Genomic DNA, 13846 nt, shown 5'->3' on the forward strand with positions numbered 1-13846 from the left:
TTCTTTTTTTTGGCTGTGCCACGCAGCATACAAGATCTTAGTTCCCCAACTAGGGATCAAACCCATGCCCCCTGCAGAGGAAATGCGGAGTCCTAACCACTGGATGGCCAGGGAAGTCCCTCTTTTGTCCATTTTAAAAATTAAATTATTGAGTTGAAGGAGTTCTTTATATATTTCAGATAAAAATCTGTTGTCATACACATATATATACGTATGTATGTATATTTTTTCTCAGTAAATAGCACTTTTTCATTTTCTTAATGATGTTTTTGGAGAGCAAAAGTTTTAAATTTGTATTAAGTGCAATTTTATTTTTCTTTATGGCTAATGCTTTTTGTATATCATCTAAGAAACCTTTGCCCAACTGAAAATCATAAAAATTAAATAAAAGACATAAATATTGGAAAGGAAGAGGTAAAATCACTCTATTTTAAGACTATGATTATTCATGTAGAAATTCCTGGGAAATCTATAGTAATATTTTAACTAAAAATTGAATCTAGCAAGGTTGCAGGATCCAAGGTCAATGTAAAATTGTATTTCTACATACCAGCAAAAAGTAGAATTTTAAAATAATAATGTTTATAATAGCAGCAAAATATTTAAGAATAAGTATTTTAAAATGTGCAAGATTCTATACTGAATACTATAAAACATTGTAGAGTGAAATTAAAGAAGACCCAAATAAATGAAGAGACGTTAGTTTAATGGATCGTAAGATTTAATATTGCTAAGATATCCAAAATAGAGTTTAGGATATCCCTAAATAGAGTTAAAGATCCAGTGCTACCCATATCAAAATCCCAGCAGGCTTTTCTTTTCTTTTCTTTTTTTTCCTTTCCTTTCCTTTTCTTTTCTTTTTGGTAGAAACGTATAAGCTTACTCTAAAATGTATATGGAAATGCAAAGGGAGGCCCTAGGGACCACAGAAGTGCAAGACCAGGATGCTCTTTTACTGGGAGAATCAGGGTTATCAACAGACACTTGCCCTCCAAAACTCATGTCATAAAGGAACAGAGATGCTTACCATACACCATATACAAAAATTAGCTCCAAATGAAGCGAAAGTCTAAATGCAAGAGCTAAAAATACAAAACTCTTAGAAGAAAACATAGTTGAAAGCCTCATAACATTGGATTTGGCAATGATTTCTTGGATATGACATCAAAAGCAAAAATAGATAAACTGGATCTTATCAAAATTAAAAGCTTTTGTTCAGTAAAAGACACAATCAACAAAGTGAAAAGGCAACCAACCCATGGAAGGTGATAAAATATTTGCAAATCATGTAACTGATAAGGGGTTGATAGAATATATAAAGAACTCCTACAACTCAGTAACAATAAGAACAAAACAACCCAATTACAAAATGGGCAAAGGATATGAATAGACATTTTCCCAAAGATATATAAATTGTCCGTAAGTATATGACAAGATGCTAACATCACTCATCATTAGAGAAATGCAAATCAAAACCACAATGAGATACCACTTTACATATATTAGGATGGCTACAATTAAAAAACAGAAAATAATAAGTGTTGACAAGGTAGAAGGGAAATTGGAACCTTTGTGCTCTGGTGGTGGGAATGCCAAATGGTGCAGTGCTAAGGAAAACCGTATAGTGGCTCCTCAAAAAATTAAAAATGGAATTACCATGTAATTCCAGGTCTTGTTTATATACAAAAGAAGTGAAAGCAAGGACTTGAACAGATGTTTGTAAATCCATGTACATAGCAACACTATTCACAATAGCCAAAAGGTGGAAGCAGCCCAAGTTCTCCACGGATGGATGAACGGATAAACAAAATGTGATACATCCATACAATGGAATATAATTCAGCCTTAAAAAGGAAGGAAATTCTGACACGTGCTACAACATGGATGAAATTTGAAGATATTATACTAAATAAAGTAAACCAGTTACGAAAGGGCAAATACTGTATGATTCCACTTATAGGAGGTCCCTAGAACAGGCAAATTCATAGAGATAGAAAGTAGAAGGGGATGCAAAGGGCTGGCAGGGGAGGAGGGATTTTTTATTGAATGGATCCAGAGTTTCAGTTTGGGATGATGAAAAAGGTTCCGGAGATAGATGGTGATGATGGTTGTACTTAATGCCACAGTGGCATTAGCTACAGTTAAAACAGCTAGATGGTAAAGACAGTTAGATAGATACATACATACATACATAGAAGGACAGACAGATAGATGATACATAGATAGGAAGGACACAGTGAATATTTATAAGGTTGTTTCAGCACTCTCCCTCCACTGATCCCATCTCAATTTCCTGCTTTTCATAGCCTCATTTGGCATTTAAGCCTCTCCCCTTGGTCTTGGGGGAAAACGACTTTCACACGGAATTTAACCCACTCCCACTACCCGGGAGTGTGTGCTAGTGGATACGAGGAAGAATGATGATTACCCCTTGAGGGATTTGTGCTTCAGTGAGGCAACAGGAAATCACAAAGATCACTTACACATTTGTTCAGCAAATATTTTTCAAGTGCCAAGCACTGTGTGGGATCTGCAAATACCCCTGTGAAACAAACACCTCCATGAAACAGACGGACAATTTCTGATCTTGCTGTGCTTATATTCTTGGTGGGAAGAGATACATCAGACATAGAACATGTACCCTGATATACAATGTTTTGAGTAGTGCTGGGAGCCTGATGAAAGACAAAGCAGGGTAGGTGGAGGCTGCAGTCTGGACAGGGCAGCCAGGACAGGTTTCTCTAAGAGCTGATATGCCAGTAGAAATTCAAGTGACATGCGGCAGCGAACCGTGCTAGTGTCCGGAATGAGAGAACTCCAGGCAGGGGGACAGCAAGTGCAAAGGCCCTGAGGTGGGAGTGTGAATGGTGAGTTGAGGACTCAACTCAATGGTGAGTGAGGGGGCAGTGGTAGGGAACGGGGTGGGAGAGGTAGCCGGAGGCCATGGAAAGAACTGGATGTTTTTCTGGGTGAAGGGAACCCATCAGAGGGTTTTGTGTTGGCGAAGAACATGAATCCAATCACGGCTGCTTTGCAGGAGGCTTTTTGAAAAGCATTTTTACCATGGATGGACCTCGAGATTATCATCTCTAGTAAGTTAGTAAGTCAGGAAGAGAAAGACAAATACCATATGACATCATTTATATGTGGAATCTAAAATATGACACAAATGAGCTTATCTATGAAACAGAAACAGACTCACAGACAGAGAACAGCCTTGTGATTGCCAAGGGGGAGGTGATGGGGGTGAAGGAATGGGAGTTTGGGATGAGCACACATAAACAATTACATGGATAAACAAAAAGGATAAACAACAATGGATAAACAAGGTCCTACTGTAGAGCACAGGGAACTATATTCAATATCCTATGATAAAACATAATGGAAAAGAACATGAAAAAGAATGTGTATATATATATATATATATGTATAACTGAATCACTTTGCTGTAGAGCAGAAATTAACACAACGTTGTAAATCAACTATACTTCAATAACATAAATTTTTTTAAAAAGAAGCATTTTTATTTTGCAGACTTTTTTGGATCATGTTTCCTCCCTGGTCAAAAAGAAGAGGGGGTATGGCGGTATGCAGAGATCCATGCAGGAAGAGAAAATAGGGCAGGTGGGAAAGACAGGGGAGTAGGGAAAGGAAGATGAGAAGAAAGTAACATTTCTACCCGGAACCTTTACGCAGGCTCTGCAACCAGCACGGAGGGGTAATGAGGATTCCTGCTGGACTTTCATCTCTAAGAGCTGGTAGCCCACTCGCTGCTACTTCTTCGTTCCTTAGAGGACCCTGATGGCCCCCACTGCCCTGGCAACCCTGAGTCCACAGCCAGAAGCCTCCACCAGGTCTCAGGTTTATTTTCCTGGCAGGAGGTCAGGATCCCAGACAGAAAAGCTCCTCAGAAGTGTCTGACCTCTAACTAACGGACAAAAATTCCCCAACTCACAAAATGCATCTTTGAAGCTTTGAAAAGCTCTGGTTACTTACTACTGCCTCTGGGCAGACAGGCGCATCTTGAGCTGAGCGGCTGCGGAAAGATGAGTCACGTTGCTAATTTAGCAGGGACGGCAACATCAAACCTGGCAGATGCTCGCAGACAAGAGAGCAAACTCACGTGATGCGCCCACCTGAGGGGTCAGATACCAAAGGGGTCTCTCTGGAAGGCCTCCTGTTTCTGCTCCCACCCTCGAGCCTCACGGGGGTGCTTAGGAATACAGTGGCCCCATTTAGAGGTGGACACCCAGGGCCACACAGAATGAAGAGGTCCTGGGTCCAGGGGTCCAGCCCTGGTCCCTGGGCTGACTGCACTCCACTCGTTGCTCCAGGCCATTGAAGCAGAAATTGTCACCAAGCGCCATCGGCCAGCACTCACCGGGGCATGAAGCAGCGCCTTGGCTTCCGTCTTGGTCATGGTGTTTCCCTCCAGGGGGAGGTGCTCTATCTTCCCGGTCTGGGCGAAGAGTAGGTGGGTCCCAGGTGGCAGGGGGATCACGGCGGTAGGAACTGAGGGTCCGTGGTGAACCGGGGGAGCCACTGTACTCAGACCTGGGTGGTGGGAGATGGCAATGAGTAAGGCCCCCGTGCAGTAGGAATGCACAAACGCACACGTGCGGGCGCGTGCATGGACTCACACACACGCACCCACACCGGGTCACGTCGCCTTCATGGCACCACAAACTGCACCGTCACATGTGCACATTTAATATCCGAAAGCACAAGGAGCAGGAAGACCTCAGTCAATCAAAGGGCATTTGTGATGAAGATGATGCAGGGCCAGAGTTTAACATTAAAGGTCGATTGGAAAAAAACAATGGCTCAGTCTCCCCGTTAATGGAACTAACCTGGCTATCGGTGCCCTGCTCTGCATATGGGCTGCAGCAGTGAACAAAAACAATGCAACAGCAGCAACCCTGAAACCCTGACCACAGAGAGCTCGCACCCCAGCAGGAAGCTGCTGAGTATTTTCATGCTCGAGGAGACCATCTGAGTGGACTAGCCCCACTCACCCCATCCCACGGGGGTGGGAGGGTCTCAGACGCCACAAACGGGAACATAGGCCTTCTGGGCTTTCCAGAACGAAGTGATGGGCAGGGCTAATCCTCCCTCAGACTCGGCCTTGCCTCCTACCTGCTGACCTGGTGACCCAGCACAGCTCCTGGCTCACCTGACAAGAGAATGTCCCAGGAGGGGACAGGCAGCCTGTACTGCAGGTAAGGAACATGCAGTGGCTGTCGGGAAACCTGGGCCCCAGACCTGGCCCTGACACTCGCTGTGTGGACACGTCGTGGACCTTCCTGGGCTCGTTTCCTGCTCTCTGAAGTGAGAGAATGGGACCAGGTCATCACCGAGCTCATTTTCAGTTATTTCCTCTTGTCCATCTTGCCTGTTATACCCAACCAATGATATAAAACAATCTGGTGGACCTTTTTAATATCTCTGGAATCTATCCCTCCAAACTCACTGCCAGCATCTCAGTTCAGACCCTCGCCAGTTTCTCACCTGCATTAATTAGAAATACTGCAATTAATTAATTGCATCCGCCTCCCCACCACCAGGGTCTCACTCCTCCCTTTCAGCTCTTCTAAAACTGAAACCTGGTCACATCAGCGCCTGCTCGAAACCCTTCCTGGGCTCCCTCGGGACCAATCCAGACCCCTCAGCGGGGCACCTGATGTCCTTACCTCCATTCTGCTCCCCTCCCACAGGACACAGACCCCTGCGGGTTTCTTTCCTGCCTCTCCGCCGGTTCCTGCTGCCTGGACCACGGGTCTCCTCAACCCCTTCTCCCCAGCGCAGCTGACTCCTGACCCTGCTCAAAACCTTGGTTCTCACAGTACTGCTCTGCAAAGCCTTCCTGGGCTAGCCCGCAACCCCCCAAGCCACTGTGCTTCCTGGCCCACCTATTCTCTCTTAAGGTTCCTTTCCCTACCCTGCACCTGTTTACCTGTCCTCTGAGGTTCTGGGGCTGGCACTGGGGCTTCCTTCTGGGCTGCCAGCACTGACCACACCAATCTGACACTCAGTTAATGCTGGCTGGCTGGCGTAATGAAGATTGTGAGTGATCACTTGTCACTTCCCTTTTTTTGGCCGCCCCTCACAGCATGTGGGATCTTAGTTCCCCAACCAGGGACTGAACCCACGCCCCCCTGCACTGGAAGCGCGGAGTCTCAACCACTAGACCGCCAGGGAAGTCCCTGTAAGTTATCACTGCTTACTCAGCAGCCTCTTAGCAGCTTTGGGAAACTATCTGGTAGGGGATCAGTTTATGATTATTAGCTAAATGGAGAATGGAGAGGCAAGGATTGATTGTGTTAGATTTGGGTAATTTGTGACAATTACCATTTTCTACGCCTGGGACAGAATTTCAGAGCTGAGAAGCATCCTAGAGATTATTTTGCTTGAATCCGATGTTGAGGCCGACTCAGGCAAGTATCTGTCCAGGGTCACAGAGCCTGGCCCCCAGCTCGGCGCCTTCCCACCGTCGCAGAACTATCTTGCAGAACCCTTTGCGGCTGTTTGCTCCTGGCGTTCTAAATGGACCGAGTACCTAAAGGTCCAGGAGCAACTGTGAAAGAGGCAAGTGTCCCAGGAAGAGAACAGTTCCACGCCTGAGTAAGCCCCTCCGTGCCTGGGGAGGGGCTCCGGTTGGTCTCTCCCATCCCTGCGCTGTGTGCCGGCGCAGAGCCGCTGGAATGCTGGGCCACCCACTGCAAGGTTTACCTCGGGGACCCCGGAGCACACATCCTCTCTGCTACCAATTGCAGCCTCAATGCAGCGGGTCCTGCCCATCATTTGCACAGAACAGGTTTGCACAAAACAAGAGGAGGAAAGGCTAAGAGGGAGGAGAGGGAAAGTGGGGAGAGAGATGGTGGGGGTGGGCAATGATGGGGAGATGGAAAAGGGGGCTGCAGAGGGGAGAAAGGGAGGGGGAGACGGGCTTCGAGCCAGTGGTGCAGGTCAGGATTTAGGGCAGGCAGAAAGTGCCAAGTGCACCTTTGGCAAGGGTCCCCGGCAAGCGTCCCCGGCGATACTCGCAGGTGCTGAGACTTCCGGTCTCCAGCACTGTCCTCTGACTTACACGGTGGCCTCATCCCGGGCGTGGTCCTGGTGCCCTCCACCTCGCGGCCGTCGCGGTCCACACACCAGCAGTAGCCAGTGCTGCCATGGCACTGGGTGGGCGCGTAGTATCCGTGCTCATCACACTCGGGAACAAACAGTCCCGGAGGCCGGGGGCGCTGGGGGTCCACCGCCCCGAGGATGTGTTCTCGTTCATGCTGGCATCGGGTTTTCTCCACTTCTGTGAGAGAGGCGAGCAAAAGGGGGGTCATCAGCTCAAGTCCCCAAATCCAACTCAGAACCTCAGGAGCTGCCTGTTCACTACTGAGTTTTGTTTCATTAATTTAAAAAAATGTTTAATTTATTTTTATTGAAGTATAGTTGATTTACAATGTTATATTCGTTTCAGGTGTACAACATAGTGATTCAAAATTTTTATAGATTATACTCCATTTAAAGTTATTATAAAATATTGGCTATGCTCCCTATGCTGTACCATATATCCTTATAGCTTATTTAAAAATTTTTTAATTTAATTTTTATTTTATATTGGAGAATAGTTGATCTACAATGTTGTTAGTTTCAGGTGTACAGCTAAGTGATTAAATTATACATATACATATGTCCATTCTTCTTCAGATTCTTTTCCCATATAGGTTATTACAGAGTATTGAGTAGAGTTCCCTGTGCTATACAGTAGGTCCTTGTTGATGGTCTATTTTATATATAGTAGTGTGTATATGTTAATCTCAAATGTTTTATTAATTAAAAAAAATTTAAACATCATTATTATTTAGTGAATTTAACCGTCAAGAAGAGTATATCTACATTTTCTTTTCCTTCCTAGGCCATTTTTTTTTTCAGTTTTGAAAAACTGAGGCAAACTGACATAACATAAAATCAATCTTTTTTTTTTTTCTTTCTGGCAGCACCCCGCGGCTTGTGGGATCTTAGTTCCCCGACCAGGGATCGACCCCGGGCCCTCGGCAGTGAAAGCACCGGGTCCTAACCACTGGACCGCCAGGGAAGTCCCCAAATCAACCACTTTACAGTGAACAATGCAGTGGCATCAGTACAGTCACAACGCTGAGTGACCGCCTCCTTCCTCTGGCGCCAACGCATTTCCTCACCTCAAAAGGAAACCCCAGACCTATTAAATGGTTGTCTCCACTTCCTCCTTCATCCCAGCCCCTGGCAACCGCCAGTCTGCATCTGTCTCTATGGATTTACCTATATTCTGATTATTTCACATAAATGGCATCGTACAATATGCGACCTTTCGGGTCCGGCTGCGTTCACTCAGCAGAACGTTTTCAAGGTTCATCCATGTTGTAGCCATGTAATAGTACTTCATTATTTTATTGTTTTAAGATTTTGTTTGTGTGTGTGTGCGGTACGCGGGCCTCTCACTGTCGCAGCCTCTCCCGTCGCGGAGCACAGGCTCAGGACGCGCAGGCCCAGCGGCCACAGCCCACGGGCCCAGCCGCTCTGCGGGATGTGGGACCTTCCCGGCCCGGGGCACGAACCCGTGTCCCCTGCATCGGCAGGCGGACTCTCAACCACTGCGCCACCAGGGAAGCCCTAAGATTTTTTATTTTTTTGTTTTTTTGGCTGCACCACGCGGCATGTGGGATCTTAGTTCCCTGACCAGAGATCGAAGCCGCGTCCCCTGCAGTGGAAGCGCAGAGTCTTAACCACTGGGACCGCCAGGGAAGTCCCAGTACTTTGTTCGTTTTTGTGGCTGAATAATATACTATTGCATGGCTACACCACATTTTGTTTATCCATTCATCACTCGATGGACAGCGCTGATATTTGTTTTAAGAAATTTCAAGTGTTTCTTAAATTTGTCCTCTTTATCATCACCAGCTTCTTGATTATCCACACTGAGTCTGGGTCAAAGATTTGGGGGACCAAAGATCACAGGGCACATTTACCAACATTTGTATGTTTCCTTTTAATTACGTGCTAGTGTTTGGCATGAAACATGGCCTTTTGACTGTGTAACTCAGATCCCAAGGCTGGGAAATACTGCTCTATCTTTGGGAAATTGCTGATGAGAAGCTATGAACTGGAGTAAACTCCCATGTTTATAGAGTTGTAAGTGGCAGAGTTGCAGCTGCTTCCACGCTGGCTAGACTCCAGCCACCACAGCATCCAGCCAGACCAGCGCTGCCATCATCTCTGCGGCAACCGCCACCCAAAGCGATGCCCAGACACTGCCGAGAGCCACACATCAGCCAAACTGAACCACATCTGCTGCCCCTCTCCTGCGGGCCTTTCCATGCACCGTTCATTGTGTGACTCCCCACCCACCCCCGCCTTCTGCCCGGTGAATCCTTCAAGAATCAGCTCAGGCATGTGCTTCTCGGGCCCTCCAAGAGCTCCCAGGATGCTCTGGGCTCGCCCGCCCTGTGACTCTCATCACACTGATGCTGAGACTCTAAGGCTGTTCCTGGTCTGTCTCCCTGAGCAGATTCCAGCCTCTGAGAAGGTAATGAGGGACTGCATCCCCTTAACCTTGACTTAGGAAGCCCCTCCTGGGCTGGAGTGGGGATGGACATGGGAATAAACCCCAGGCCCTGCCCTCAAGGAGCTCCCAGTCTGGAGGGAAGGGAACAAGCAAACACACAGTAACAATCCAATGAGTCAGTGTCTTGACAGAAGAGCCCAGGACACAGCACATACACACAAGAGGTCCTCTCAGTAGGGCTTGGAAAGCAAAGGCGTGCTGGAGTGCCTTTTTTTGATCTATACTGGAAGACTGTGGTTATATAATCGAGGGCAGGGCTCCACTGACTTTTCCTGCTAAGGAGCAGAGAATAATTATTTTTGGTTATATGGGCCATATGGTCTCTGTCACAACTCAACTCTGTGGATGTGGCATGAAAGCATCCAAGTTTAATACATATTGTAAATGAATGAGTGTGCCAATAAAACTTTATTTACAAACAGTGGGCCAGATTTAGCCTGTGGGTCTGTAGCTGTCAGCCCCTGCTCCAGGGCATTGCTAGTTATGTTAGGGAGAAATCTTATATAAATACTCTAGTTAATATATTAATGTGTATTAATATATTACTGTGTTCATAATATATATATTGTAATAATAGAATATATAATAATATATTACATATTTCACAGAATTTCGTGTCTGAAAAATGTTTTTGATCCTCAGTTCCACCACTTCTGGCCCTGTCAGCAATGCTGGTTGACCAGCGATGGCAGGAGTAACTAATCCCACGGTATTATTTGAGGCGTGAGCAGAATGTGATGAGACAATGTGAACGGCTGGAATTTTAAGTCTTGCACTCCAGCATTCATCTGTGACTGTATCTACGCCGGATGACAGAAGGAAAACAAGTCTGTGGGCCACAGATAATTTCGGGGAGTGAGTTAAGCTAACGTGTGTGTGTCACCGTTGCCATAACACGTTCAGTGAGCAGGGGGCGTCCTAGGCACTGGGCATGTGGGTGCAGAGGGCCCGGGGCTGGGCTAGGAGTCCAGAGACCCGGGTTCTAGCGTTCATCTGTGACTGTATCACACAAGAGATCCTCTCTGTAGAGCTTGGAGAGCAAAAGCGTGCTGGAGTGACTTTTCTGATCTTTACTGGAAGTTTGTGGTTATACAATCGAGGGCACGGCTCCACTGACTTTTCCTGCTGAGGGGCAGAGAATATTTTTGCTTATGTGGGCCATATGGTCTCTGTCACAACTCAACTCTGTGGATGTGGCATGAAAGCATCCAAGCTGAATACATATAGTAAATGAATGAGAGTGTGTTCATCCGGGACTGTATCTACACCAGGCCTTCACAGTGCATTCGGTGACGTGTTGCCGATGAACGTTTAAAGTGCCTTTGTGCTGCCAGTTCTCATGTCAGCCTGCTGGACATGGCTGGCCCCTCGATTAGAAACAGCGAGCCTGCCAGAAAAGTGTGTGTTGAACCTGGGAGGGGAAACTGGGTCTGCTTTCTCTTTTGTCCCAGAGGCTAATATAAAAAACAAAAACAAAAGGCCCTACTGTATAGCACAGGGAACTATATACAATATCCCGTGCTAAACCATAATGGAAAGAATATAAAAAAGAATGTATATATGTGTGTAACTGAGCCACTTTGCTGCACAGCAGAAATTAACACAACATTGTAAATCAACTACACTTCAATTAAAAAAAATAAAATTAGGGCTTCCCTGGTGGCGCAATGGTTGAGAGTCCGCCTGCTGATGCAGGGGACGCGGGTTCGTGCCCCAGTCCGGGAAGATCCCACATGCTGCGGAGCGGCTGGGCCCGTGAGCCATGACCACTGAGCCTGCACGTCCGGAGCCTGTTGCTCCGCAACGGGAGAGGCCACAACAGTGAGAGGCCCGCGTACCGCAAAAAAAAAAAAAAAAAAAAAAAAATTAAAAACAACAACAACAAAACGTATTTGATGTAGGAAGAGCCAAACAAAGACACAAATAAGCCGTCTGGTTGATGATAAAAATGTTGGTTTTCTTCACTCTTGGATGTAGGGCTTGTTTACTTCCTCAGCATCTTACATTTGTACAGGGCTTTAGTTTCTGTACAAGCTGTCTCTGCTCACACATCGTTCACTTAATTCTCACCATAATTCTATGCAACAGGCAACTGCGGTTTTTACGTCAAATGAGAGAACGGAAGCTCAGATTGGCTTCCCCAGGCCACAGCACTAGCGAGTGGCTCAGCTCAAGCTAGAACCCGGGTCTCTGGATTCCTAGCCCAGCCCTGGGCCCTCTGCACCCACATGCCCAGTGCCTAGGACACCCCCCGCACACTGAATGTGTTATGTCAACGGTGACACACACAAGTTAGCTTAACACACTCCCCCAAATTGTCTGTGGCCCACAGACTTGTTTCCCTTCCATCAACATATGTGTATGGTGCCGCCTTTCCAGCTAGAAAACAGGCTTGGTATTCTGTGTACTGTCAACCAAATCAAACTTTTAAGGGAGGAAGAGGTACCTCCCTTGTACGCGGCTGACAGTTTTGGGTTAGCCAATACACAAAATCTCAAGTGATCTAGGATTTCCAGTGGAGCTGTATCTCAACTGTATCTTTTTTTTTTTAACATCTTTATTGGGGTATAATTGCTTTACAATGGTGTGTTAGTTTCTGCTTTATAACAAAGTGAATCAGTTATACATATACATATGTTCCCATATGTCTTCCCTCTTGCTCAACTGTATCTTAAGTGCTATATCTTGAACTTATATTAAGGTGGGGGAGACCTCAGTTGTGACTCAGGAAACAGAATTTCAAGTGTGTGTACTTTTTGTTTTTTGGCCGCTCTGCGTGGCTTGTGGGATCTCAGTTCCCCGAACAGGGATTGAACCTGCGCCCTCGGCAGTGAAAGCACCGAGTCCTAACCACTGGCCCGCCAGGGAAATTCCCCAAGTGTGTCTATGGAAAGCTGTGATATCACTGTGTTCCCTGGGATGGCTTCTCAGCCTGGCCCACAGCAGCCCCTGTGGGTGCCTCCTGTTCAAGGCTCCAGGCTCCCACAGGGAATGTCCCACTGTGGGTGGGGTGGGGAAGGGCTAATAAAGACACGTCGGCCTTGCTTCTGGTTGATAAAATAACTGAGGCAAGACTCTCTTTGTTCACCTAGTTTAATCTGCTCGGGGGGAGGAAGCATTCGAGACCTGATACTTATCCAGGGAACAGCAGGGAGTCTGGGGTGACTCTTCTCAAATTGGGGACAAAGAGAATGAGAGGAAAAGGAAATAGATGGAGAAGAAAAAAAGCACAGTTTTTGTCTCTTGATTTGCATCCCATTCCCTTGCCTGATTAAACTTCTCCCTAGGTGTTAATTCAAATAAATAACTCTTGTAGCCTCTGATATACTCAGTGGGATGGAGGAACTCGCTGGGGGGGGGGGGGGGTTCCGTTTATTCAACCTCTTCCTGCACAGTCCAGCCCCCTCCGTAAGGGGCCATCTGCTCCCAGTGGCACTGCCACACACACGCATCTTGGGATGAGCGTGGTTTCCAATACCCATCTGATGTGAGGTTTACTAAGGACACCGCCACAATCTCCACCACCGATGATGATGATGGTGGTGGTAAAAATTTCTCTACTTATGAACTCTCTTCAGGTCCCTTCCCAACATTTGCCCCCAATCCTTACAGGACTGGTGAGGAAGGAGATTGCCCAGAAAGGGGGAAGTAAACTCGCAATTGGCAAAGGGCAAAAGGAGAGGGGAAGGCAAAAAGGTCATAAAGCATCAGGAAGAGAAAATGCACCTCTAGCCTGTGTGCCGTCTCATCGTGTGAAACTGCGTCTTTGGGTTTTACTCCCGTCTCCTCGGCCCACCCCCTGCATCCTTCCTCTCCTGACACCCCATAAGTGTGGGCCTTTTTTTGGGGGAGGCCCATTGTGTGGCTTGCAGGATCTTAGTTCCCCGACCGGGGATCGAACCCGTATCCCCTGCAGTGGAAGCGCAGAGTCCTAACAACTGGACTGCCAGGGAATTCCCTAGTGTGGGCTTTTTAAATTTGTGTATCTCTCAGATCAGGAACCCCATAGACCCTTGAATCATTTATGTATTTGCTATAAGCATTTACTGAAACCTCTGCGAGCCAGGTGCCCTGCAGGCTGCGGGCATTGTTGCTAGATACGAGGGCCCTGGGAGTTCACAGGACCCCACCAGGGTAACGCATTGTGAGAAGTGGCTGGTAGCGGTCGAACAGGCTGCTTGGGAGCTGAGAGGAGGACCACCTCGGTCAAGGGGTCACCTGACACCGAGGGCAATCAATCTGCAGTGT

The 13846-nt window shown here is 46.8% G+C and overlaps 1 protein-coding gene across 2 annotated transcripts in view; it reads right to left on the reverse strand.

Moving 5' to 3' along the window:
* Positions 1–13846, reverse strand: part of NID1 (nidogen 1) — a 93736-nt gene that overhangs the window by 12031 nt on the left and 67859 nt on the right. For both annotated transcript variants that reach the window (XM_060126074.1, XM_060126073.1), the window contains exons 13-14: positions 7088–7306; positions 4382–4554 (exon numbers count right to left, since the gene is read on the reverse strand). In XM_060126074.1, the coding sequence (XP_059982057.1) occupies positions 4382–4554; positions 7088–7306 (392 nt within the window). The remainder of the gene's footprint in view (positions 1–4381; positions 4555–7087; positions 7307–13846) is intronic.

The sequence above is a fragment of the Lagenorhynchus albirostris genome, chromosome 16, assembly GCF_949774975.1.
Source record: "Lagenorhynchus albirostris chromosome 16, mLagAlb1.1, whole genome shotgun sequence".
Taxonomy (NCBI): Eukaryota; Metazoa; Chordata; class Mammalia; order Artiodactyla; family Delphinidae; genus Lagenorhynchus; species Lagenorhynchus albirostris.